General features: G+C 43.7%; 2 protein-coding genes across 4 annotated transcripts in view; one reads left to right on the top strand and one right to left on the bottom strand.

Annotated features, from left to right (window-relative positions):
* BRF1 (BRF1 RNA polymerase III transcription initiation factor subunit) overlaps positions 1-27,898 on the top strand; it is a 174,750-nt gene that overhangs the window by 81,732 nt on the left and 65,120 nt on the right. For both annotated transcript variants that reach the window (XM_032689975.1, XM_032689976.1), the window contains exons 6-11: positions 6,603-6,752; positions 8,339-8,432; positions 18,106-18,232; positions 19,686-19,725; positions 19,815-19,907; positions 20,587-20,865. In XM_032689975.1, the coding sequence (XP_032545866.1) occupies positions 6,603-6,752; positions 8,339-8,432; positions 18,106-18,232; positions 19,686-19,725; positions 19,815-19,907; positions 20,587-20,865 (783 nt within the window). The remainder of the gene's footprint in view (positions 1-6,602; positions 6,753-8,338; positions 8,433-18,105; positions 18,233-19,685; positions 19,726-19,814; positions 19,908-20,586; positions 20,866-27,898) is intronic.
* On the bottom strand, positions 351-3,712 carry BTBD6 (BTB domain containing 6). Of its 2 annotated transcripts, XM_032689979.1 has the most exons (5): positions 3,181-3,712; positions 2,631-2,928; positions 2,356-2,446; positions 1,957-2,075; positions 351-1,729 (listed from the first exon to the last, which is right to left on the bottom strand). In XM_032689979.1, the coding sequence occupies exons 2-5, from the start codon at positions 2,837-2,839 to the stop codon at positions 697-699; spliced, it is 1,452 nt and encodes a 483-aa protein (XP_032545870.1). In that variant the 5' UTR covers positions 2,840-2,928; positions 3,181-3,712; the 3' UTR covers positions 351-696. The 2 variants fall into 2 exon arrangements, with proteins under 2 accessions (XP_032545870.1, XP_032545869.1); XM_032689978.1 differs by lacking the exon at positions 3,181-3,712 and having other exon boundaries at positions 2,631-3,173.

Genomic DNA, 27,898 nt, shown 5'->3' with positions numbered 1-27,898 from the left:
TGCTGGGCAGGCTGGAGGTTACTGCAGCTGATGTGTGTGAAGGGGTACTAGAAGCTTTCAAATATAACCACAGGATGATTTTGATCAACTTTGATTATACTGATGGTTCGCCTGTCTTCAGCTTGGGCAACACACAAAAACCCCAAGCTTCCATAAATGTCAGCTCCCCTTTTTTGAAGGGAAATAAAGGCTGCTGATGGATAGTTTAAGTTACCAGGCAAGGGAACCTTTGTATTTGCCATGTGTAAATGCACATGAGGACCAGACCATAATGTCATCATCACCCCTGTTAACTGTACATGAATTAACATACACGAGCCATAAGATCAGCAATGATCAAGTACACAGGATTTAGGGCAAGTAAAAATGTTTTATATTTCACAGATTCTTAAACTGCTCTAGTTTAGAACATTCTGTTTAAGTCAGCAAGTTAGTTATCTATATACAAAATAAATGCACAGTACGTGCAAAATTTAACATTTTTCTGCTTGTTGCAGTCTTAATAATTAAGTCAAATAGCTTATGAATAAATAAAATAAGATTAAATTCAAGAGCATTCCTTCACTTATTTGTATAGCCTGATGTAGCAGATAGGTAAGTAGCGCAACATTCCATACTGCTGCAGAGTTCATAGAAACAGAAAAATCCCTTAATGTGCATCATTGCAGCATTGGAATACAATCAAGGTGAAATGCATCATGCATAGAAAATGAGCTCAGGTATTTGTCCTCCTTGTACTCCGGTTCCATTAGTACTGTCCGAGGAGCACTGGAACTGGAACGTCACTTTCCCGCATTGCACTTCAGTCATTCCCTCTTGTCCAAAGTAACTGAGTTCGTTACCGTCAAGAATAGCACTTACATTGTAAAATGTGTCTTGCTCAACCTGCACAGGGTGTTCAAACCACACAGAGAAGGTGTTGCTGGAGCCGTCAGAGGTAAACTTTGTCAGATTTTGAGCAAGGACAACACCTAAGCGCTTCAGTTCGATTTTGACGCTGTACTCAGCTTTGCCACAGCTCGACCCATACAATCCCAGTCCTGCTATAAATATCCGTTTGTCTACGGCAAACTGAATACTGTCACATCGCCCTCGGTACCTCCACTGATTGCTGCGATACGCAGACGACTGGAACCGATGGCATCGCTGAGGCACGAGTCCTTTTCTCTTTGTCAGTGGAAACTCTAATTTGGGTTTGTTTGCGGCCGTGTACCATAGGAATATGTTGTGAGTTTCCTCAAGGGTGAGGATGTCGGACTGGGCAGCTCCGTTGGCAAACTCTTCCAAAGTCATGGTTGGAATCCGCACCAAGTACAAAGCTTTCCCTAATACATTCCTCTTGTTGCGTGGCGTAACGGGCAGCCCTTGCCTTTTGCATTCAGCCTCTGCCCAGTTGAGAACAGCCTCGAAAACTACCACTTCCTTGGTGTTGAGTGCCTCCCGGGTTACAATGATCTCTAGTGTTTGTTGATCTATCTCACAGAAGCCCTCTGACTTCAGTGCCATTTCTGCCTGAGCATCAATCACTTCCCAGCAGCGCTGCGTCAGCTCTGGCTCCTCGAAGAGCCTGCTCTGAGACAGCAGGACACAAGCGTTCTTCGCTTCTAAGCTGGTCTCCAAAAAATTGACGCAAGCCTTTGCTAGGGCCGGCACGATGTACTTCTTGGCAGCATACAGTGTAGCCAGAACTGTGTCAGCTTCCAGGTCTATTTCATCACTATACATGTATCTAGATGGGGAAAAAAAAAAATAGTTTCTTAGGGAAAAAAAAAAAAGTAGGCCATGAAAATAATCTATAGTCGTCTTTGCTGGCAGTGAATCTGACATTCAGTATTTGTCAGCACATTAAGTAAACAGCAATAAGTGCATATTGCACAATGCCAATTAGGAGATGTATATTTTATAAGCTACTTTGATTTTGTCCATGTAATTAGTAGACTTGTAGAGGCCACTTACTTTAATAGGATTAGAAAGGCTGCAGGTTCCACATCTGGTATATGGATTTCAGATTTGACCTCTGCGAGATCGCCATAAAACATAGCATAGAAGACAGAGCTACCAACTGCCAAAACATACTGGAAAATAAAGAGAGAGAAGCCTCAGTAACATGGATCAGGAACAGCTGAGCGTGCTGGCTTCGCTAAGAGCTACATTTAGGGAAAGTTACAAGCTGCAGTGGAGGCAGAACACTGCCTTAGACTGTTCCCTTTAATTGCAGTGTATGTGAATTACTTCTGGGATTAGACAAGAGCTGTAATTAGAGGGGGGAAAAAAAGTGCAACCTAGTTGTAAAAGCAGAGGTAGAAGGCAATCTGCACAGCAGCATTAAAAAGCCAAAAAATTATCTGCACAAACCTTATGGGCAGGAACTTTCTTGGATGCCCCTGGCGGGCCCACGATGAAGTGAACGTCAGCCATGAGTTCGTTATTGAACATCAGCGCGTTCCTGCAAGCAGGGGAGGGGGGAGAAGCCCCGTTAGCCGCGGGCTGCCCCTCGCCCGGTGCCCCAGCCTCCCGCCGGCTCCAGCCCATCCCTGCCCTCTCGCCCGGCCGGGGCGCAGGTGCACAGGGCGGGCGCCTCTCTCTCTCTCCCGCCCGCCCGGGGAGGGTCCGGCGAGCCTGGCCCTTACCTCTCCCGCAGCGTGGGATGGAAGGATTGCCAGTTGGCGCTCTCCAAGTTGTTGTTGTTGAGGTTTTGGAGCTGGGGCGGCGGGGGCGGCTGGGCGCTCTGCTGGAGCTGCAGGGCGTTCTTCTTGCTGTTGGCAGCGGTGGCGGCGGCGGCGGCGTTGCTGTTTGCAATGTTAGTGTTGGTGCTGGCAGGGTAAAGTTCTGCAGCCATCTTCTTCTTCAGGGACAGGGGCACTATCTCATAGCATCCTGGCACCTTGCCGTTTGACCTCACACTCTTTTTGGACTTCTTTAAGGTCTCTGGAAGCAGAAGAAAAAAAGTCAAACACTTCATGATCCTGCCATTGAGGCAACCAGGGGGCAGTGGCATGAGCAAGAGAACTAACAGATCCCAAATGCGAGTCCCACTATCAGGATATTTTGTACGCTTCTAGATGCAGGGTGGCCTTTGGTTTTTTTTTAGAGTGTGTGCGCGCTCTTTGGTTACCGGCCCGACGCACCTTTCCGGGGGGGAAAGGGGTGATGCTGTGTCGGATCAGTGCCAGCGCTCACCTTGGCTTGCGGGGGTGTCCCAGCCTCCACGGCACTGCCACGACTGCAGCGGGGAACCCGAGCGGGGCCGGCGGACAGTTCCTTCCCCGATGAAAGGGGACAGAAAAATAAAAAAAATCAAAAATGGAGAAAAAAAAAAACAACAACAAAATCCAGCAACAAAACCCCAGGAATCCGGCCGAGGTGGTGGGTCAGGAGCGAAAGTCAATCCACAAATCCTCCGAGTGCAGCAGCCCGGCGAGGGTGAAGCGCAGCCAGCCGCCCGATCTCCGCCGCCAGCGCTCCGCTCCGTCCTTCCCGGCCCGCCGGGGGCACATCCGCGGCGGCCGGGCCGAGCCGAGGCGGCGGCTCGCCTGCAGTCCCGCTCCCGGGCGGCCCCGCCGCCGCTCGCACCAACTTTCCTCCGCTCCCCGCGGCCGCCGCTGTTCCTCCGCGCTCCTCCCACCCGCGCCGGGGGCGCTGCTGCCCGCGGGGGCGGCCCCGGCTCCTGCGCGGCGGGCGGGACGAGGCGCTGCCCCTGGCGCTCCCCTCGCGGTGGGATGCGGCGGGATGCGACGCTGCGCAGCCGAGCTTGGCTCAGCTCGGCTCGGCGCGGCTCTGCCGGGCCCTGCCTCCGCCTCCCGCACTAAGAGGCAGCGGCCACGCCGCGCGTCACGGCCGCCCGCGCCAATGGCGAGCGCGGGGGCGCGGCGGGGAAGAGCCGCCCCCCGCCCGGCACCGCCCCCCGCGCCTACGTGCGCAGCGCCCGGAGCCCTCCGGGAGGGAGCCCCGGGGTGTCTCCGCAGTCGGTCGGTCCCTCGGCACGGCCCCGGTGCCCGCGGTCCGGCCGGAGCGGAGCAGACGCGGAGGGACGCGGGGCAGCGCGGCGGGAGCGCGGCGGGGCGGAGCGGGCGGCCCCGGGTGCTCAGCGCCGTTCTCGAGCGGCCCGGGCGGGGGCGCCGCTGCACCGCGCTCCGCCGGGCGGGGGAGCCGCGCTGTCCCGCCGGGGCCGCCGCCCTGGCCGGCTGCGGGCGCGGGGGGCACGGCCCCGGAGGGGTTACTGAAGCCGAGGGAGGCTGCAGGGGTGTCCTCCGTTTTTCCCGCAGCCGCCGTGCCCCGGCTGTGCGCGCACTCCCGGCCTGGGACCTCCCGCCCGTCCCCCGGGCTGTCGTTCGGCGGGGACTGAACCCCGCACCGTGCCCTTTTCCTGAGAGCGACCAGCAGCGGGACTCGGCTGCTGCTGTTGCGCTCCCGGTTACCTGTTTTGGTGGGGAGCGCTCTTCTAAACGGTGCCCGAGATGCTTTTCTGCGTCCCTGTTAATGTGGCATCAAGGTTCTTTGAAAAGTCCCAGGTTTCAAGTCAGGAATGGGATCAGGAGAGAAGGGAAAGTTTTCAGAGAATCACACGCTCCTTTCTTAAAACATTAAATAAACGTTTTTCTTGTGATCTGCTTCAGGGCCCCCAGCACTCTCTTTGAGGAAAATCAACGAGGTTTTTGCCCGACTTGAACTTGCTCAGCTGAAACCCTACAGAAGGGTTTCAGCCCCAGAGGTCTCCCAAAGCCAAAGGGGACACTCCTGGGAGCAAGGCACCCTCGCTGCACCAGTGCTGGTTTGCCACCTCTGGAAGGAAGCAAGGTGCTTGGGCTTTACAGCGTCTGAAATTATTTATTTTTTTTTTTTCAAATGTTTGCATCCATGCAGGATGTGTTTATGCAAATATAGGCCCTGCCTCGAATTTATATATTTACAGTCCTACTTTTTTTAGCCTTTTTAAGGCTTGTTATTTAAAACCCACCCGCGTATTCATTTTCTGAGTGTTTGGTAGCTTCAGAATTTAAATTAACGATGCGCAATGTCTTGTCAAATGACCTGTGGGCATGAATGCCGGCAGAAATGTTTCAACAGCTACAAACAGCAACTGTGTAAATGCCTCTGATACTCATCTCCAAAGAAAGAGCTGAGTTGCTCCACTCTGCTCTGGAGACCATAGGAGCTGAAGTTGAGCCCTCTCTGGCTAAGAAGAGATGGAAAAGCAAACCAGGCGTTCTTTGTAACATCACACATGTTCCTGTAGTGTATAGAGCAAAGTTTAAATGCCTGTTGAACCCCAGGTTATGTCTTCTGAAAGGGTTTTTATTTGTTGTTGTTGAATTTGGAATTGGTAATTTCTCTTGAACTTTATAAATTCATACTTGTAAGTACAGAACAACTCTCCTTAGAATCATGGGGATTGGTTATTCTATTCTAAACCTTTGATTTTTAGGGCCATCTTTAGAAGGTGACTGCACTCTGGAGTTTCTTCAGTTTTGAGGGAGACATGGTTGAAAGTTCTTGCTTGATAAGTGCTTTCATTTAAATGCTTCTGCGGGGCTGACAGGCATCATCACCTACGGTGTGATCTTGGTAATTATGGATAGCAACAGGGCTTCATTGTTAGAACTTGGTGCTTTGATTAGTTGTAAATCCCTAAGATTTTTCCAGTGTTTCAAGCTGAATTTAGCAGTTTAAGTGCCCACATAGGGGATCAGATGAGGAAATTGAGTTGAGACTAATAGTTAACAATTTACCGTACATCATGGATTTTCGGTCAAGTGATAAAAGGCTGGCAGGAAATGAGAAATTGATATCTCAAGTAAGAGTAAACATGTGTTAAGTGTAGCTTTTACAAGATTGTTTGATAAATTATAAATTGGTTTAGGCAAAGCACAATGCGTGCTGACATATTTTGGTTAGTTTGAAGCTGATAACACTGACGCTTGAAATAAGTTTATACATCTGGAGGCAGATCTGTGGCTGCTGTAAATTGTCATAGCGCTGTTGATGTTAGTTGGGTTCCAGCAATTTATACAGAAGGAGAGTCTGCCTTATTGTCTGTAATAAACAGTGGTTTTGTATTGTTGGAATATGAGTCTGAGAAGGAGCTGGAATTAACTTTGAAGGTTGACTTTTCTTAGGGACTGAGGGTCTTCTGGCAAATGAATTTTTTTTTGAAGCTTAGTTTGTAGTTAGGTTTGAGATGGGGCATGCAAGTTATCTTGTTACTTTGCAGGAGATATTAAAAATTTGGGGTCTAAGTCATGTTCTTATTCTGCAAAAGCTTTTGAAAATGCTTTACTTTGGGTCTGATTTCACTGGTACCAGTAACATTGCTCATATGTCGGAGTCAGCATGTGCAGCCTTGGACGCTGAAAAGTGTATAGGAAAATGTTTGTGTAGTGCTTTAAAGATTTTTTTCTCTACAAAGCAAGAAATTATTTTGTTTGAGCTTAACCAAAAAGGTGCCTCTAAAACTTAGTGGTCAGAGGATCTGGCCCAGCAGCACAGTCTATTTGCTGAGAGGTGGAGCAAGCCGAGCACAGCGGCCTCGCAGTTCTGCCTGAGCACTGCATTTCCTAAATCAAACGTAGGATTAGAAATAATGTTATTACTTTCTGTTGCAGATCCGTGTTTATATATTCCCCGTTTTGCACACATGCTGGAGTTTGGGGATAAGAACCACGAGGTGTCCATGACGGCTCTCAGGCTGCTGCAGAGGATGAAGCGGGACTGGATGCACACCGGGCGCCGGCCCTCCGGGCTCTGCGGGGCAGGTAGGGCATAGGCTGGGTGTGTCACTTCCCCCGCAGCAGGGTGGATGGGAAAGCCTGGAACAGATGAGGACTTTCTCATTTCCTTGGTGATATCCATGCTCTCTGAGTTTTGTGCTGTCAGGCACCTAGAGATTTATATAGGTATTCATCGAAACAGTTTCTGAAACTCAAACTTCATTTTGCCCTTGTTTCTACAGTACTTGCTCAGATCCTTTATAACTTACAGTTTGGATTTTTTTTTTTAAGCTCCTTTCTGGTGCTTTTTCTGCCCCCACTCTGCAGGGTCTAGCTGCTGAAAGGTTTTTTTGTCAGCTAAAACGACACCATTAGTGCAAGCACTTTGATTTGTGTCTTTACATAGAGTCTTATGCAAGAAATGCCCTCTTTGACCTGTTTTGTGAAATTATTTTTCTCTCTTTCTTCATCTTTTTCCAAGATCCATTGCTGTCATGATGCTTGCAGAAAGCCTACTGGTTTGGGAGGGTCAGGTTAAAAGGTAGTAGCTAGTGAGGTCAGAGTAACAAAGGGTGTAGATAGTCACAGAGATCACGTATGCACTTTATTTTATTTAAAAGATCTTACGTGTCTATGCTTGAATGAGAAATAGAGCTCAAACCTTTGGGAACCCAGGGCTATACAATTGTCTTGACATTTCTAGCTGCTTTTTGGTAATAGTACTTGCTTATTGCACATTGCTAAAAATTTGAGTCTAGACTGCATGGGAGAGCAGCCTGCTCTTTGATTCACTACAAGGACTATATCCACACAAGCAGGTAATTTGACTGAACAAACACGGATCAATAGATTGAAGCAGGTGGTGCTGAACCCCTCCATCCATCCATGCAATGTGCAGTTCTCCTGTTGGGCTGTGGACTGGGTTTAGTTTGGTTACCTGGTCTAAATGTCCGTGCCACATGTTGTTTGAAGGACCAGTTGTTAGTTTAGACCCTGATGCTCCCATGAGAAGCACTTTAAAACATATACCAGAAATGGAGCTCTGGTTTAGTTTCCTCTGTAAGGAAGCACTTTGGCCTGCTTAAAACTGCTCTGCACACTGAGCCACTGCACGATGGGTGGGGGTGATGCTTCAAAATGGAGATGGTGCTTTGAATCAGCACACAACAAAACTGCAGCCAGCACTAGTTATCTGTATAGAGGGTCTTCCAGGAGAGCACTTGGGCACCAGCAAGACAGTTGGTAGTGGTGACAGCGGTGAGGAGACCAGCTTAAGCAGATTCAGTGTTTCTCTGAAAGTCTTTTTGTTCAGGGCAGAATTCAGTAAATTCTGCTAAAAAGATGATAACTTTGAAAGTAACGTGATCAATGAAATGTTCTTGTGCTGTAGCTGACCATGGTTTCCCCAAGCATAGAATTTTTGAGGGTGTAATTTGCAATCGGCTTAATTTTATTGGGTAGAAAGCAAAGTTTGTAAGGTCAAGTATTCAAGGAGACAGCTGAGCATAAGCATTTACAGCTCTTTAGCGGAAGGCAGGGACGAAGAGAGGGTATAGTTATCCCACTGTTTTCTGCTTTTGTTCAGTAAATTTTTCTCTTTTTGATATTGACTTTCCCTGCTCATTCTCCAGCTCTGCTGGTGGCAGCAAGAATGCATGATTTCCGACGGACTGTTAAAGAGGTTATCAGGGTGGTCAAGGTTTGTGAATCTACATTAAGGAAAAGGTCAGTGCAGTTTTATTGCTTTTATCTTTCATTTACAGTACTGAACAGTGGTGTAGTCTAAAATGAATGTATATCAGAGAAAACCAGGTTCTGTTCAGAAGTGCCACAAAATAAAATAAGTGCAATGTGTTTCAGCTGGTGATTTTAAAGTACTAACAACTTGTCTCTTATGTAAGGCCTCAAATGCTTAGCAAAGATGGTAAGGAGCACTGTGCCTATTTAACAGGTGAAGAGTTGAAGGCAAAAAACATGCTGTGTCAGAAATGTTAACACTGTTGTCATGTCCTCAGAAAAAATAATTTATTGATTCTCAGAGCTGACAGTCTACCGTGAGATTCTTTTTTTCATTAATTCAGAATCCAGTGATGAAAAATCTTGCACTTTAGCTATTATTGAACTTTTCAGAACATTTTGCTGATATGTTCATTTTTGGTAGTGTTGCAGTGCTAATAAATGGAAGACAGCCCAGTGAGTCTAGTGATAAGTTCAGTGAAGGATCCCCTGAAAGTGGGAATTTTTGAAGTTATCTTTTGTGTGTTTATTTTTTTTAAGATCAAGTAGTATTTTCCATGTTTTAATGATATAAGTAGACACCCACTTCCCCTCATTTTACTTTTGAAAAGTTGTAACATAGTCTTTTCCCATAGGCTAAGTAAAAAAATGACCCAGCCACAAGGACCATGATTTCTGTTGCCCCAAGTTGGAAACTTTTCTGTCACCAGTATTTACTGATGTTTGTTTCACCAAGATCTGTCTTTAGAAAGCTTCCTCTTTCTCTTCACCTCACTGGGATCATCTTAAGCACATCCAACTGAGCCTAATACATATTAATAATATTCACTTCTTAATTCTTGGAAATATTTTCACCTCGGATCTTCATTGGTGGAACTGGAGTGATGCTATTTCTCTTCTATGCACGGGTGGCATAGGGATAAATTGGAAGTGTTCTAAATGCTTTAGGGTACAACTATAATGATGGAGCAGTACAAATACCACATTTTTTCCTCTAGCCAACAGGTCGTGTGTTTTAACTGTGCATTTTGTATGACTATTGAGTTATGCACCACAATCTACTCCGAGGGGCTTTGGTTAAAGAGTTTGTTCTTAGTAAGAAAATAAGCATAATAAATTAGAGTTGGAAGGAAAATTAATTTCAGCAATTGTTTCGAGCGAGAAAATCTTACTTCAGAATTCATGCTTTGAAATGTTTACTCAAGTCAGACACATCAACGAAAATGACAGCGTTATTTACTTTGACAGGGTAAACGTGACAGCTGAATTATTTTCAGGCAGCTATAATTACAACTATTTATCACGAATCTATAAATTTGATTGATGTTTTTCAAATAAGAGCATGCTATATAGTATTTAATGAAGGCAAATAAAAAAAATACCTTTGAATAACTCCTTCTGCACTCCAGTTTTTTTCCTCTTCTTTCAAGAATTCGTCTCAAAATGCCATCAAATAGATGTTGTCGAAATGAGTGAGAACTTGTTTCGCGTTCTTAAAAATTCCTTTACTTCTCAGTTTGATGTACAGTTTTATTTCCTTTTGATTATTGATAGAGTTACTCCTTTTGGTAGAGCTGCTGCTGCTTTGTGTGTTGTGAAAGTGTTGGGTGTAGTTGGGTGAATGCTCATTAATGGACAGCGTTGTTTCATCTCATCAGCTCACTGCTGATGGCTTTGCCCTGACAGCTCTGGAAGTGAAACCAAGCAGGAGGCCAGAGAACACTGACACTTCCAGCCTGCAGGTTCTGCTCTGGGCTGTAATTTAGTTCCCAGTTACCTGTATGGCTCAGACCATCAGAAGCTGGGTTTGCTTTCAGTGCTGACAGACTTCCATGGCAGAAATCTGCAAGGGAAGGGGTGGCCCCACATGATGTGCCTTTTTCTCCTGCCTTGTGGAGGCAGCTCAGGAGCCTGGGGGGGACAGGGCTGCGTGGGTCAGTGGCTTGGCTGAGGATGCTCTTTAGTAAAGCCCTGATTGGGTTTCTGTTTTGGGAAGACCCTTAGCAAGGGGTGGCAACCCTTCCCTCAGAAGGGCTTTCTGGTCTTGGGCAGTGCAGCTGGTGGGGCTGGATTAGTTCACCCTGTTGATCGTCATCAGCTGGAGAGCACCAAGCCCAGGTGCCTGTAAACTGCCTCCTCTTTCACTGCTCTGTGCTGGAGGAGTAGCTCTTAGGAGGAGATTCACAAAAATGTGACGTGTCTTCAGGTCATAAAAATTAATGACCTGATCATAAGGGGAATGTGTTTTGGAAGGAAAAAAGCGACAAAGCATGACTTACGGATACTGTCACTCATCTTCCAATCAAGAGCTCTTAATTTAACCATCTGTTTGGTTAAAAAACAGTGCATGTTTATTTTTAATATGTGTGGATTTTTGGTAGGATTGGTGCAAAAACTTTGTAGTCACTTCACGGGGCCTTCTAGTTTTATGTGTTGAAGCACACAATTAAAATGTAAAGCTTGTTGCTGTTGTTGAAAGCCAACTTATTAAATATTAATAAATGCACTGATAATTCTATCTCATTTCCAGTCTAATTGAAATTATATTAACTTATATATCACTTTATATATTCAAAGTACTGTACAAATATTAACTAATTAGTCAAATTGTTATTTTCTCTGTAATCATCTGTGGAGGTAGGAGAAATTAACTTTTAATAAACCCAACCCTTTTATTTAGTTCAATCCTCGCATTTGTGCCTATGTTCAATGCACCTGTCTTCGCTGCTGCCTTTTTAACCTTTAAATACTCTGCCCCTTCATCTTTTTATTCACCCATTGCATGCTTTCTCTGTATTCTGAATTCTGTCTTATCTGTAGTGAGAATAATTCTTGTGATATTTGTCCATTGTGCATTATCTAATACTGTGTGGCCCTTACGCCTGTTTGAAGATCTTAGGCACTTCTTCAATAGAAATAATAAAAAAAAAAAATCTTATCTTTGTTAACATTTGCATTCTGCTTCTTTGCATAAAAAATACCTCTTCTCAATTCCATAAAGTACTGTCTGCTAAAAAACCTATTTGTGATGAACTTCAGAAGAAGTAAAGCTTCATTTAGTAGAAATTGAAATGAAAGGCCAGAATGAGTTTAAAGGGCTCGTTTTTGAGGTGAATGTTTTTTTCTCACAACAAAATAGCGTTTTTGGGGAAGGAAGACAAGACTTATTATAAAGGAACTCCATATACCAGTTGCAGAAGCTGCAGGGTCTTCCATAAATGGGGTCCTTTGCTCATATCCTGGGGACCCAGCTACAGCTCTTTCAATGACTGCATTGGTAATTTTGTGGTGAAGTTAAAGATTCGTACATAGAGATAAATATATTGCCAGCAGCTTTTCTTTTTCTTTTTTTTTTTTTTTTTTAATTTCTGTGATATGTAGCTGATGTAAACCTCATGTCCGAGCACCCACTCTCAAGCCAGGCAGATGTCTGTGAGAGCAGGCAAAGCGAGGAGGATGTGAGTCTGGGGTCAGGATGGGAAGAGAAGGTAACAGGGAGATGGGTGGCTGTGAGGTTTTGTTTTTGAAAATTCCAAAGTCTTATGAAGGCCAGGACTGAAGGGAAAGATGTGAAGAAGTCGGTGTTGGGCTGTGATTCGTGTACAGCCAAGCTAAAGTTCCGTGAAAGGTATCTGGTGAATCAGTGAGAGCTGGTTACCTGAGGTGTTCAAGCATGGAAGGGCAGAGGATGCTCAGTATGTCACAGCTGTGTAAGGGCTCTTGGTTGAAGTCTGATGTGGAGAGAAGCATTTAGAAAACCAGGAAAGTTATTTCATGTAAAGGAGCTTCTGGTGGTGTCTGCGCTGATCTCCTTTGCTGGCTGCCCCTGTGAAAAGCTAAACTGAGGAATATCTTATGTCTCCAGTTAAATCATTTCAAGTGGCTTACAGATGATTTCTATAAACCTTTCTAGTATGGCGAGTAAAACACAACTCGATCCATGTGGGCTAGTATTGCATACCTTTGTAAGTTGGATTGTCTGGTTTAATGAAAAAAGGTTTTATTTCTGAGGAATCCAATTTCACAGGTAATGTTCCTTTTTATAAAACCAGCTTCTATACAGTTAGTAAGTTAATACTTTAATTAGATTCCTAATATGTTTTAGTACATCATCTTTAAAAATGTGATTTCAAAATTATTGATGACTCTTACTTTTGAAACAGTCATTAACTTATTCGCATTAACTCAGGCTTAGATCTTGTAAACAGTTTTCTCTGTGTTTGACTTTCCTCGTCTGAGCTGCTGTTAAGAAATTAGGCGGCACTATTTTTCTTTTCCAGGAGATTATAGAGTGCTTTTTGACAGACCATTGCAGAGGAACCATGCTAATGAAACAAAATATTAAGGAATGCTAAAGTGTTTTGTTTCCTTAGCATAGTGTGAACACTTGAATCAGGGGGAAAAAACAAAAAGTTCCAGGTGTTTTAGACTGACAGAGTTCTGGGATGACCAGGGAGGTGTGATGGTAGGATTATCCAGATGCTGACAGTGGGCACAAGTGTTAACACAAGTTAATCACATGTGTAAGCATTTGTAGAATTGGGGCTTTAAAAGTTTGGATAATGAATTTGTGACAGTTTTAAATCTCTGTTTTGCTGTGAGCAAGTAACAGAAACTAATTCTAAAGGGTGCTTTTATTTAGTACAGTAAATCTTTAGACGTACCCGTTCTTTAATACATAGAGAAGGATCAGAGAGTTGCCACCAAATGAGTGTCATAAATTATCAGTAAATGGCAGTAAATGACTGTGTGTGTGTGCTCTCAGCCCATTGTAAAAAGAGGTGGTGTGTATTATTGTTGGAAGTTGTTTAAATGTGACAATATTTCTCTTAACATTTGGATTGGGCTGGGAATACAGACTAATTTAGCACAGCTCAGGTGATAAGTTGTAAAACCACAGCAACTAGTTCATATCTTTAGTAATGAGATACTCATTCCTACAGGCTTAAAACTATCTTTTATATTGCCACAAGTACACGTAAAATTGTATATATGCACAGTGATTATATATTAGGAGATTACTCTTCTGTTTATTTACTTACTAGTGGCTCCTGGAAAACTTTTTGTTCTGTCATGTAGGAAGCATTTAATAACTATTTCTGATAGGTGTTCTTTATTAAGTATCACTTTTAGGGTATGTGTTTACAGACTTCCATAAATAGTTTGTGTGTAAACATTAAATAGCTTGGAAAAAAATGAGGAGAGAAGGGTGATGCAATAGACTGTTACATTTGTAATATAAAAATAGTGATGATTTGCCACATCAGTGTGAATTCTGAGCTTCTCTCCTGTGAGTGAGTGCACAGGTTTGGGATGGCAGGCAGCACTTCTGAGTGTTAAGTTAAAACAGTGGGAATACGCTGCAATATTTTCTTACTTCACTAAGACACAAAAGGCAATCCCTTACTTTTCCAGAGTTGGGAATTGAGTTATCAAATTGGCTGATCTATTACTAGAATATTTGTAATTGATATGATAGTTAAGATTATGTAGATATCATGTAAGTTATTACTTATGGTTTTAATTATATTGTTAATTTGGGAAAACTCAGGGGAATATAATTATCACCACCAGCTTATCTTGCAATGAAGTTTTTTCGTGTATTTCTACTGACAGTGTGGCAATATTCAGCTTAGTATTTTTCTATCCCATTAATAAAATACCTTAAATACTTTAAAAAGACCTCTCACAACAGGTAACTTAGAGGCTGACTGCTCCAGCTAAACCTCACATTATGTGTTTAAAAAAACAGTTGTCTCTGAAGTTGTAATTTGTTTGCCCCTCTGTATGGAGACGCAGCACAAGATACCTCCGCTCATGCCACCTCCTTTCTAGAGCTCGATGCTGATTGTGTGTATGTAGGAGGACACCGTGGCTTTTCCTAAATGGCTTCTGTGTAGAGGTCCCTCTTGGACTTTGAACTTGGGCTCCTGAAGCATTTGTGGGTTGGACTCCAAAAGTCTTTGTTCTTCTGTGTGCTTGGTCACACCCCACTGCTGCAGAATTTCAGTTAAACATTAAAACTGAGCACTGAGCTGCACTCAGGAGTCTGTTTTTCCATTGCTGTAGACTGGATCCAGAAGTCTCCACTGGATGGTATCCCTGAAACAAAACAAAGCGAAAAAAAACATTGCTTGTAACTTCAAAATGATTGACCCATTTTCCCTTATTGGGAGTTAAATTAAGTGTGAACAGAATTGGTTTACTGGTTTGTACACAAAAGTGCTTTATCAGAAGCTGAGGTGTGGTTTTGTCTGTAAATGGATGAAACAACAACTGTGGAAACTTTCCTTTGTAAAAAAGGGTTGGGGTTAGAGGCAGATGACACCAGGCTCTGGAAAAACTTTTCTCCCAAAGGAATTTATTTGAAAGAGTTTGCTGTGAGAAACTGTAAGAGGACAGTTTATGCTGGAAGTTAAATCTTAGCCTGAGCTGTAGTGGCTGCCTCTGCTTTGACTATAAATAGAAAATACTTGTCTGCCAAATTTCAGTTTTTAAAGCCCTTTTGAATATGTGCCAAGGAAATAATATCTTAATTTGTATATCTGTTTATTTTCCTCCGTCTGTGCATAACTTGAAGTGGCAACTCTTATTAAGTTTTTTTAGGTTAACAAAAGTGAAAATGAACTTGGATAGTATTTTTATGTGGGACTTAAAAATTAGCCCGTAGCTATTTTTTTGTTTTCATGAGGGCACTCCCTCGCCCCCGACGTTATTGTGTTTATGATTAAGGTTGCGTCAGTTTTTCTTAACTGCTAAATTCACGTTGTCTTGTTTCATGCAGTGCAGACTGCTGCAGCATCAGTTTGTTGCCTTGGTGGGATGTGTCCAAACAGTGGGTAAAATTAAAGAAATGTTTAAAAATATGTAGCCAATGTAAAATGTTGAGGCAGGCAAGTGGTTGGCAAGCGCAGGTGTTTATTTATATGAAGTTAAAAGAGAAAATGTTGAGTGTACAGCTCGCTCTCCCACAGAGGTGATGCTCAAGTTGGGATCCTGACCGTCAGGGCTGGTTCTTAATTTTTGAAGGAAGGCTGGAGCCTTATGGATAAGACCAGAGAGAAGTGTGAAGAAGTAATGTGCTCCTCTAAATTTGGGCTTGCCACTGGCCTGTACCTACACTGTTGTGCTGTCAGCCCTCCCCACTGGGTGGTCAGCTCTTCCCCGTTTGTCTTGGATCAGGACTGAGAAAAGGAGGGCACAGGCACGGGACAGGACGCTGGAGGCCGGGTCAGATGGTTGCACTGTGCTGTGCTGTAGGTTTGAGCTCCTTGGTAGCAAAGATGACATAGCTCTGCCCTGTCCTAGCACAGATGCACTGAAGGTCTTGGGAGAGACCTGTCCTGCTGTTCTGGCTCAGGGTGGAAGCCGGCGCTCAAGCCGGAGCTCGCGCCAGCTGCCTCAGCGGAGGGCTGACATCTGATGGGTGCAGGGTACGTGACGTGAGTCATGACACCGTGGGCAGGAGAGGGACAGACAGAGCCTGAGGTGTCTCAAGCAGACATGCACAAGGTTAAGTGTTGACGCCCACCATGGTCATCTCATCCCCAGCCTGGCTTTATGAGCAACTGGTTTTGCTCCGGGTGTTTCCTTGTCTCCTTGGCATGCGCAGAGGTGGTGCTTTGTTGGGGCTCTGGCAGCTCACCTCGGACTCAAAGCAAGCACGGGATAAACAAACTGTGTGTCTTTGCCAAAGTGCATGTTGGCTTTTAACAGTGGGAGGAGAATAATATTTTAACGAGGCGAGGCTGGTTAGGAGGAAAAGTCTTGCCGAAGCGGGACTACCTGTGAGTGCATGATTCATTCGTGGAGAGATGGATGACTGTTCTTTAATGATGGTGACTGGGAAGATCCATGTTCCTCAAATGATACATGGGTTTGGCATTAAGTGAATCCTGAATTAAAATAATAATAATAACAGTACCCTAGCCTGGTTTTCCCTCTAACCTGATAGATGAGGCTCCCTCCTGAAAGGTGGGTAATGCACGCTGGAAGCCTGTTAATGCTGAGAAAGATTTCTAGTCTTTTAATTAAAAGCTGGGTGCTGCTGCTGCCAACAGCATCCTCCTCTCTTTTCCAATTTGATCTGAAAGAGAGGAGGAGGGGGCTGGTCCCTGGTGCTCTGAGGGAAGGTTTTGGGCTGTCAGTCACTCTCAAGTACATGGCTAATTTGGGGCTTTGTGGAGATGCCTGAACTCCAAAAGCAAGTCTAGTTTTCAGAGGCTTTCTTCTCAGCAGCACTAATCTGGCTGGCATGGGCTGAGCGTGCTGCTTGCTGTTGGAGTGCCTGGCTCTCTCTGAGCATTTCATGGCATGAGATGCCACCTGTGGCCTCTGCTCCAGGAGTGGAATACTTCCAGGCGAAGCATCCTGAAGTGGCAGCATGCCTATGCCCCTCTGTATGGGCTGTCTTGTCTTGTTCCTCAGTTTATAAAAGAAGATATACAGATACTGTTGAGGATATAGGGGGAGAGTGTGGCCCTGTGCTCTTGACTTTGACACTGGCATTGGTTAGAAACTAAATTTATGTCTTAGAGAAAATTCATTTTCAGAAGAACTTTCATTGCAACCAGAGGTAAAGGAAAAAACAACAATTACCTATAGAGGGAGAGAAATGCTGAAAGGTCCTGTACTGGGAGCACTGAATCACCATTTTTAGTTTCCTAGCTTTGCAGATGGAAGCTGTTGTCAGCTTTGCTTCCTCTGGAAGATGGGAATATTCCAACGAGGCAGCTGCAGACCCATCATTGCCGTTTTCCCATGGAAAATGTTGATATTATTAAAAGGGCACTTTCTGTCAGAGAAGCATTCTGCCAGACGTTTCCTGACCTGGCTTTGTATTTAACCTTTTGTCTCACTTTCTCCCATCTGTGAAATGGATGTGCTCATTCTCCTGTATAAAATTCTCCACCTGTATAAAATGCTGGAATTTGTGGATGAAATTATGACCATGCGGTCTTATTTAAGATCAAATTCCTTTGAAAGATTCAGCTGCTTTCATGGCAATTCCCCATGGGGCTAGTCCTATTTCTCACTTAGGTAGGAACTTTTAAATGCAAACCTTAAACAAAGTTTATTATTGTCAAATTATGTGCATTCATCTATTCCATCTGTGTGACGTGCAGATGATTCCTTTATTTTACCACTGCTTCTGTGTGTCCTGGGAAGCTTATTTCTTGTCCCTCCTCCAGTCTGCCAAAGAGATTTTACTTCAACATTTGATTTGCATAAATTAATCAGACTAACATATCAGGAATATTTTTGAGCCTATTCCTAAACTATGATGGCAGGTATTTTGTTTTAGGTGTCTGTTTTGTTGTTGCTGTTGATAACAAAAGCAATGAGAGGGGAGGAATGAGCTGCGTTTCTCGTCTTAGTTTTGTCTACACTTAATTGACCGTAGGGGCTGCAGTGTTTCTGTTCATCAAAAAAAATGTGTGTTACGTACTCTAATAACTCAAAAGCTAATTTGGGATATGAAAAGATACTTTCTTTGCAGGAGATGAAACAATTAGTAGCACTTCAGTTTTAATGTAGTCTGTATTTGAACCAGAGTTGCTGAGGATGACATGTTTATTCTGTAACTTGGCAGTTTGTGAATTTTGTTACTTTTGATGGAGTTCTTAGAGATGTTTTGGTCATGTGCTGTATGCTTTGGTAGGTTGACAGAGTTTGAAGATACACCAACAAGTCAACTAACCATAGATGAGTTTATGAAGATTGACTTGGAAGAAGAATGTGATCCTCCTTCATTTACAGCTGGTCAAAAAAAATTGAAGATACAGCAGGTGAATTCTGAATCGGATACTCTCTGTATTTTTCTCCTCTGTCCTCCTTCTGTGCATTCCTTTTTGAATCAGTTAATACAAAATCCTAACTGACCAGCCTTTGGTAAGGTTTAGTTACATTTATTTCGAGGTTTCTAAGAGAAGGGTGAGCATTAGTGCATATGATACCCATTAACTAAAGATATATATATATAATTTTTTCACCTATATAATTTTTGTTCACTCCTCCGGAGAGACTTGCTCTTTCAGGTATGTTGCTACAAATGTAGCTTTAAACATCCCCCAATGAGGGACTGAAGTATGTCTGCTGCCTTGGCTAAGGAAGTGCAGAGTCACTGCTCTGGTTAGGATTGGGATGGCCGGGTGGCCAAGGACAGGAGCACCAGCTGAGCTGCTGTGTTCCACAGGCCACCAGTGCTTGTGCTTAGCCCACCACCACTGTGCTGGAGATGAGGGCTCAGCACACTCTGCCCATCTGCCCCCGATTTACAGTCACACTAAGCACTGTTACCCCCTTTATCCTTACTTCCCTGCTGCACATTTCCCTTCTTGGGCTTTGACCTCTTATCAAAGAACCCAATCTTTTTGTCCTTACAAAACTGTGACAAGTGAGGTTGTGGCATGGAGGTCTTGAGTAGCTGTTGTAACATCTCCACTTCTCTTTTGCTGCCTGCTCTCTCCCAGCCTGGTCAGCAAGGAGCAGGGTAAAGGTGTAAGGTTTGTAATAGGATCAGAAATTGTGCACTGTTTTTAAGGTGATAGCAGTGGCCAGGAGAAGTGCCATTGCATAGAACTTCTTTTAAATAGATATGAAAACAATAACCCAATTACTTTAATGAGGCTGCTGAGGGGTTTGTGTGGTACAACACCTGCTTCCACAGAGATTAGTTCTTGTGTGGTTTAATTTCTTTACAAAGCATGAACTAAAGCTGGTACCAGAGGAGATTTTACTGCTGTCATAGTAATTTCTTACATTATTGGTTTGTTAGGGTTTTTGTTTGTTCTAAATATGCCATCATGTAGGCGCATCAGTGATGTTCTGAAGAGCCTGCCAGGTGCTGTAGGTCAGAGCTTCACTCTGCCATCACCTGTGTGCTCTGTCTGGTGTGGGCACTCTAGTCACAGTGCTGTCCTTGTGCGTGCTCACATCTACAGGCACAGTGACAGGGTCAGATTGCTGAAGAATGAGGCCTTTTATGTACAGCTTGCCAGAGTGAGGGGTGTTTTTGAAGTATATAGATGGGGGAGATAACATTTGAATTGGTCAGTATTTTGAAACTTGTCTGTCTTATCTGTCTGACACTACAAAGTAATTTCAGTTGTGAATCAAAACCTGCTAAGTGCTTTTAAAATCACCTGCCATTCTCTGTCTCTATATACAGTTCACAAACAGTTGAAAATTGTGCATCTTTTTTTAGTAATTTCACGTTTATTTTGTTTGTTTTCATTTCAGCTTGAGAAGGCATTATCAAAAAAGCTGGAGGATTTTGAAGGTATAAGTTGTGTTTAGTGTAACATATCACTCATTTCTTCAAAATTATATCAGTGATTGCTGAGTTTTATTTTTATTTTAACACCACAGGAGAAATATCGAGCTACCAAGATGAAATAGAGATTGAATTAGAAAACAGTAGACCGAAAGCAAAAGGTGTATTTGCAAATTTCACTAAAGATGGTAAGTCTGTAAAGTCTTATGGCTACTTAAATAGTATTGGGTTCAGATCAGGCAGTCTGAAGTGTATGAACTTTATTGTGATAAATGTGATCGTATATATGCTTGCATAGTACAAAATCTCTTTTGCATAGGGTTTCTCTCTGCCAAATACTTAGTTCATAGTTCAGCCTTCAAAACAACTGCGTTGTGACAGTTCATTAATGGTTTCAGTTGTTTTTCTTTCCTGGTGCAGTATAATCTTGGCACTGCCACCTGAGAATGTTTCTTTTCATCACTGAAGGTGCAATGGACCAGTATCTAGACCCTTCTGTTGCCAAATTCTCCAGTTGACTTCCCATATGGAAAGGATTTTTGCAGGTTGAACTGGCTATTTTTAATTTGTAATTATACTAGGAAATAGCTGACTTCTCTCACAAAGCCCTTTCGCCTAATTTGATAAGACAATGCTTTTATTTTAAATGTTGATTGTAGTCACAAAAATGCATTTTGATAGTCAAGGTAATGAATTTGAAGAGCGTCTGGGAACTCCATGTATTCATATGTTGGACTAAAATATTGTGTATTTTGTCTGCAGATTTCCTCTAAAGATTTTTATTCTTTAAGTGAGCACCTCTCTATTTATTTCATTTCTGTAGCAGATGGTATGCAATGATCTGTTGGGGTTTTTTTTCCCCTGCAGATTCTATAGAAGATAATGCCTCTAGCATACTTGGAGAGGAGGAGGCAGAAGATGAGGAACTGGAAGCAGCTGCTAATCACTTAAACAAGGACTTTTATAATGAACTTCATGAGAAGGATAGAGTTAAAAAAAATGAAGAAGGGGAATGCAGAAATGGAAATGAAACTCTTGTAAGACCACCTGCACTGGAATCCTTGCTCGGCCCACTCCCCACTGCCGCTAGTCTTGGCATAACAGAGTCCATAAAAGAGTGCATATCCACTAAGGACCAAGAGCCTGGTGAGTAGGAGTTCAGTTCAGCTCGGAGCAGAAACTGGACACAAGCAGCCACTTGTGGGTTTGTTGTGTAATTTCCCTGTATCCTGTTGGTTACTGTGGCAGCAATTCTGTGAATCAATGTAACATTGGGGTACAACAGCTGTGAGGCTGGATGGGACGAGTGGTCTTGGTTGTTGATGTGGGTTGATGTGGTTGTTGACATCTGCTTCTCTGGAAGCTGCAGGAAAATCTGGAGTGCCTCATTATTTTCTGAAGCCTGAGAATGTGTATCTCTTGGTTAAGTCGATTTGCAGTCATATGATAGCTGATGGGCATATTTCAAGCCATGAAGTCTCAATTAGGAAATTGGAGGAAGCGGATCCCTGTAAATATGACTGGAAATTAAAACCCAAGTACGAGAATTTTAGATCAAGGCAGACTTTCTCAGGAGACATTTTACTGTGCAGTCTGTTTCTGATTGAGAATCTTTGCAAATGGCAAACATTTAAAATATTTGCGAGAGGAAATAACTGGTTGTATGCTTTTTTCTTTGATATGGACTTTGGTGTGTGTTGTGCTAGTTCTGCTCCATTTTTCTTAAAACCTTCAGATTTGTCTGTATCATACAGCTCTGTATAGCACAGGACTGATGAACCAAAGAAGCCAGTTTTGCCACAGCCATTAAAGCAGCCAGTACTGCAAACAGCCAGTCATCCATCCAGGCAGGTTTGTTTGCTTTTTCGCATGTGTTCTTGAACTTTATGGAGATGGCATTTTTTTTAATTCCTTTTGCATCCTAGTGACTCCGAAAACAGAGCATATCTAAAGGGCATTTTACTCTTTTCTTTATCAGAGTTAATTTTTCCATCATAAGACACACCCATCCAAATCTGTTTTGTCAGCTTACTTGGGGGTCAGTGCAACAGAACATTTTGTTATCCAAACTGTTCTGATGCTGATTTCTGCTCAACAGCACCAACTTGTAATAATGTAATCCCTGCCTGAACACATTCAGATTCTTATTATGTTAGTGTTCACTCTCCAGAAATGTAGAGGGTTGATTGCACGTTTGTATTTTGTACAAAGAAAATCATATACGAAGAGTTGAGTGGTTTTGGTTTTGTTTTAATTACGATTAAGAAAACGGATGGCTTGTGGGTCATCTTTCTCCGGGAAATCAGCGGTTTGTGTCAAAGAGAGGTCAGTCATGGCTAGAAGCTGTTGTTGTCTGGCTACCCACTGACCTGTAAAAAGGAGTTCCCCATGATGGACATTTCTCAGCTGGCATTGCTATTGACCATTTTAATGGACAGGCTGAGGATTGAGTTTAAAGATCAAACTAAGCTGGCATAGCCAGGTAGGTTCCTTTGAGTCGGGCTTCAGGCAGGTGGGCAGGAGAGTGCAGGGCTGCTCGTGCTATGGCTTGTCTGTATTTGCTGTTTGTTTTCTTGCAAAAGTGAAGCATGTGCCAAATGAACTGAATTTCGAAACCAAGCAGGTTTCAGTATGTTCACTCTCTTTCAGTGCATCTGAGAAAGCACTGTGGGTGTTTGAACAAGTACTTGTTTTCTTAACATGTTCTGAAGTTCATATGCAAAATTACTGTTTTGCTTTCATTTTGATTGTAGATCCTGCCACAAACTTTGTTGGATTTTGGGTGGTTTTTCTTGGTTTGGGGGAAGGGTGTTTGGGGTTTTATTTGTGGGTTTCTTTATGGTTTGCTTTTGGTTGCCTTTTTTTTCCCCAATGACTCTGTTATTTATTTTAACAATTTAAAAGTTTCGTGTTAAGTCCAATTCACTTTGGTTATGCCTGTGCTGCAGGATAGTTGTGATGGGTGCAGTTCCCAGTCTCCAAGCCCTTGCCATGGAGTGCCTGTGTGGTGTGGGTGCATCCTAGTGGTGTCTACATCATCCCCCTGAGGACCTGGTTTCCTTCGGGAAGTTGTCTGTATTTAGGAGCAGCAGTGGAGCTTTAATGTCTTTCAGGTGCCTGGGAACTAGGTCTAGCAGAGAGGATGAGAAAGCACATCTGGCTTGCAGTTGGCATGTCGTTAGGGTGAATAAAGAAAACCTCTTGTTAAGATGCCTCTCATTGGTTACCTGTGCATTGTTGCTCTGAACCCTGATGAAAACCAGCGTAGATGATTCTGGCACCTCAGGCAGTGATGTCTTGAGTTCTGCCTCATAGTTCTGAGAAATCTGGGAAGGATTTGTACCTGGAGGTAGCATGTTCTTCTATCAGACCAACTGGTATAGTTGTAAAAATCAGACAGCTTGCAGGTTGGTGGGCCCTTCTTTAAACATGAAAAAGAAATGGCAGTTTTCAAAACTAAATACAGAATGAAAGCAGTTGCTCAGAGTTTAATTTGAGATGGCACAGTTACAGATCATCTTGAAACAAAAGTAGTTGGTACCTGTGGAGGGAGGAGGAAAAACTCACAAAATTTTCTGCATTTATCCTGTGTATTTGAATTTACAGTTTATACTGTGAATTTCAGCCGGCCACAGCCTTTCTGTGGTAGTTTGTGTTCCAAGATCTAAGTCCACTGGAAAACGGAGAATGTTGTTGCTACACTGAACCCTTTTGGTGATGTTCCGGTCCTTCTCCACAGCTAAGTCATTAACCAGGAATCTTTCCCTTCCCTCAGCCCTCTCCAGCCCTGAGTCATCTTCCTCTGCATGGTTCAGGTTGGGCAGGAGACTTTACCAGGATGATTTTGTATCTACTGCTGGACTCCACATGTCGTTGGATGGGTGTATTATGTCCAGTCAGTTCAGTGGTTGGAAATGGCCAGCCTGGTGCTCTGTGGTGAGGAGGCCCAGCAAACCCTCGTGGTGATGCAGGTGGCTCTTAAATAGGAGCTCAGCAAACAGGTGCAGTATGTGCCATGTTCGGCCTCCTTAAATGCAGGTTGTCTCTCCTCCTCTCTGTAATGATCTCTCTTCCTCAAGAAAAACTCTGCTGTATGTACCTCCTACAAAGTCTTCTCATTTGGCTTTGGCACGTGATAATTCAGTTTATAATTGGCTGCATCAGCTGCACCTTTGTGCTGTGGTGGCTGCAGCAACAGCAGAAGGTTTCTCACAAAGTGCTTTTGCAGATAAGACTTAGTGCAGAGCCCAAGTATTAAGAAAAAATTAGTGTATTTTTGCTCCACTTACAGTTGGTATTTGGGTAGTGTGAGCTTGTCCATATGAATGTTTTATGGAAAGCACAGTATTTTAGCAAATTTGCATTACAAAGACAGCATGTAAGGTACCGGGTTAATGAGTCTGAGGCAGTAAAGTGCTTAGAATAAACACTACATTTCGCTGTTTTTCCCTACAAAGTGTGTTAATTTGCAGAAACTTTAAGCTGAAAAATGTTTGAGTTTTTACAAACTACTTCTTTCTTCTTCTTCATGATAAATGTGCTTTATGGTGAGATCTCAGTTTCAGAGGTGGAGATCAGATACATCAGTTGGTCCATTTTCCTGGCTGTGCAGCATCCCAGCATCCTCACCACCACTTTTTGATTCTGCAGTTCCCCAAAGCAGTGCACCTTTTCTCTTAGAAGACTGTCACAGTCAAATATCATGAAGTTTGTTCCCAAGAAATAACATTCTTTGGTGTAAGATTTCCCTCTGCAATTTATTTTTATGTCCCTTTTATACCACTTCAAATACTTTATCATCTTTCTTTGTATTTCTGTCATTCTGATGTTTGCTGGCTGTCACTCTGTCCTACCCACATTGGGCTGGACACTGCCAGTTCATCTCTTATTGCCACATGAAGGAAAAGTGAGGAAGGTCTGGTAATAACAGAGATAAAGGCAAAATACAGTATGTACACAGACTGTCTTTATGTAACTTCCCCTTCGCAATCTAGTGCTTGAGGCCTGATTTATGTTTTGTTTTGAATCAAATTTCACATGTAGTTGTTTAAGGCAGTAGTTTCAAGTGCTGTATGTGAGGTGGGTGGCAACATGCTCCTGCACGTCCTCATAAAAGTAAGCGGCTTTTGCAGTGAGAAATCGCCGTGCATGTACCATCTTGTGCTTGGTTAGGCACCCAGCGAGCTGCATTCGCTGCTAATTTCACAAAGAATACATGAGAAAGGTTCACAATTAGCAGTTTGCTCATTTATTGCTCCTTGTATTTACGCCTCCATTACTGCTGCAAGCATGATCTGGCAGGGGCTGAGGTTGAAGGATATTGCCATTGATTTCTGTGGGTGTTAAAGGCCCCATGCAGGCCGTGTTCATTGATCGGGCAGTCGTCGTCCCTGTGTACAGGGGCTGTTCAGCTTCTTTCTCAAGGAGGATTTGAAAAGTGGCTAAAAGTGATCTGATACGAGGTGGGGACAGGCTCGTCCTTCCAGGTCTTACCTGTCTTCTGGATTTCATCCCCTGCAGCTGCCAGCTCCCACTTCATACCCTCTCCTGGCCTTGGGGCTTCTCCAGTCCTCCCATGAGCAGATTCACCTCCCTCACTCAGCAAGGGAAAATGGTTGTGTGTGTGAACCCCCTTCTTTGTTTTGGAAGCAACAGATGACCAGTGCCAGCAGCACTGCAGGCAGGGAAGTTTGCAGAAACGTGACGTTCTGCAGGGTCTGAGGTGCTGTGGAAGGATGCTCAGGGGCCTGCAGGCTAAAGGTGGCTGGAGAATGGCTGTTGAGGGATGCATGTGCCAAGGAGAGTTGTTCACCTTGTCTGGGATTCCAGCATGGATTGGGGCATGGTGAGCAGCAGGGTCCCTGCTGTCACCATTACTGCTCCATCAATGGTTGGGTGTTGAACTTCTCTTTGTACTGATCTCTTCTTCCAGCATCCTCCTTTCTTCCTCAAATTATGTCTGAATATATCACTGCCTTGTTCCAGTACTTGAAGGGTGGCTACAGAGAGGATGGAAACTCCATTTTTACAAGGGGTCACATGGAAAAGACAAGGGGTAATGGGTACGGGTTACTCCCAGGGAGATTTGGATGGGAGAGAAGAAATTTTTTCACAATGAGATCATCCATTTGATTAATCTCCCCAAGGAAGTGGTGGATTCCCCAACTTTGGAGACTTTTAAGATTTGACTGGACAGGGTGCTGGGCCATCTTGTCTAGACCATGAAAGGTTGGACCAGATGATCCTTACAGTCCCTTCCAACCTGGTATTCTTTGATTCTGTGATATAATCAGTAGAGAGAACACTATAAAACTCTATTACATCATAATTGCTGCATACATGAGAAACAAAGCTCCTGAGTTGAGCACTAATTGTGTTGCATATTCAAAAGACACCTGGTGATCAGCACAAGAGTGCATGTCCCCATCCTGATCAGTCTTCTTCTGGCCTCTGGCCTCAACGCCGCAGTTGCTTCGGTGGTTGTAAGCCCCACCTCTGGAAATGAGCCGTGTGCGGGACCTGCTCGGTGCCGCCTTCCTTGTGCCATGCCTCCCGAGCACTTGGAGGGTTTGATCTTTGTCTCCCTGTGCCGTTTGCTGATTGGAAAATATCTTCTGTGGCAGGACTAGCCCTGTCCCGATTTCGAGATCTGAACAATAAAAACCTTGGTACAAGCTAATCTTCCTACTCTGGCCTCCATATGCCTGTGTTTGGCAGCCTTGACGGGCTGTATCCCTGATTGAGCCTTCATTACGCCGTTAATGAGATGTGAAGAGCTTGTTGCAGCCAGAGCAGTAATATGAGACCACCAGCTGCTTTGAGTGCAGTTTTTTGATACCTGAAGTCTTGGGTATGAATTACAGATGACAGGATTTTCTTACTTGACTATGTATGTCACTCACACACAAGTACTGTGTGTGCATGTCTTCCTCCAAAATCTGAGTGCAGGTTTTTTCAAGCAGGATCTTTGCATTTCATTAAAGGATAGGAATGCTATAAATTCGTTCCATATTCATGCCGTAACTAGGAAGGTTAAGGGATGAAAACTAATCATCGAGTTTGGCTGAAAGATTTCCAAACAAATCTGGAGAGGGGTTTTGGAGAGAAACCTGCAGTTTGTTAGAGCCATCAGGGAGATAAATTCGAGTGAAAGCATAAGCTGAATCATGTGAGTACATTTTTATAGCATTTATGGACATTTTAGGAACTTTCCAAAGGACTGGGTTATCGATATGGGCACTCCTTATAGAAAAATGTGTGTGGTTTATGTCAGAAGTGTTGGTCGAAAAGAACTGCCCCAGAGTAATGGATGCTGGGGTTGGGAAAAGGTGCTGGAAAGTGGGGTTCAGGTTCCTGAGCCAAGTGAAGAACATCCATCTTTTAAACCTTACTTGGCCATGTCACCTGTGAATCAATGCCCTTAGCCCATGACTGTCCTGTTATCCCCCTGTTATCCCAGCTGTTTTAGGGGAGAAAGTCTCCTTCTTCTTATTTTTTTGCTTCTTAAAATTCTGTTCTAGAATAGGAAACACTTTAAAAACTTGAAAGCTTTTCCAGGGTTGGAGGTTTTTTTTTTTGCCTGTGTCATTCTGACTGCAGCGGGCAACGTGTCTTTTCTGTCTTGAATTTCTCTGATAAAAGCAATGGTGGAAAATGAGCTTTATTTTCGGTTTGAGTAGTGTAAAAGCCTTACATTGCTCTTTGATGAGTCTAACCAGCCGCTTAAGGCCTCATCCTCCCTTGCTTGAGGAAAAAAAAAAGGCAAAAAGGTGCTTTTTACACTCACTACTTCAGCTGGCTGCTGCCTGCGGGCTCTTTGGAGAAGGAGGTGGCAGCAGGGCTGTGTCTCCAGCTTGGAGACCTGTGGCCCGGGGAAGAGGTTGAACATGTGGAACAGGGGCCCTGGTGTGTCATTCTGTGTGTTGATAATTGACATGTATGTGCTTGCGACATCGATCCTGCTTTTTAGTGGAGCAAGGAGAAGCAGTGAGCCACAGCTGGGTTTTATGCATTGTTTTCCATTGTATTGAGGGGAAGTCCAGGTCTGCTGTCATCTGCTCCAGCACAGCTGCTCCCCTGAGCAAACAGGGAGAAGAGGAGAAGCTCACCTGGGGATTTAGAAATGGACCTTTTCTCGTACTTAAATAGTGGAATTGCAAAAGCAGTTGTTCCCCAAATA

This window comes from Chiroxiphia lanceolata, chromosome 6, assembly GCF_009829145.1.
Source record: "Chiroxiphia lanceolata isolate bChiLan1 chromosome 6, bChiLan1.pri, whole genome shotgun sequence".
NCBI lineage: Eukaryota > Metazoa > Chordata > Aves > Passeriformes > Pipridae > Chiroxiphia > Chiroxiphia lanceolata.
This window is presented reverse-complemented; position numbering and strand designations above follow the sequence as displayed.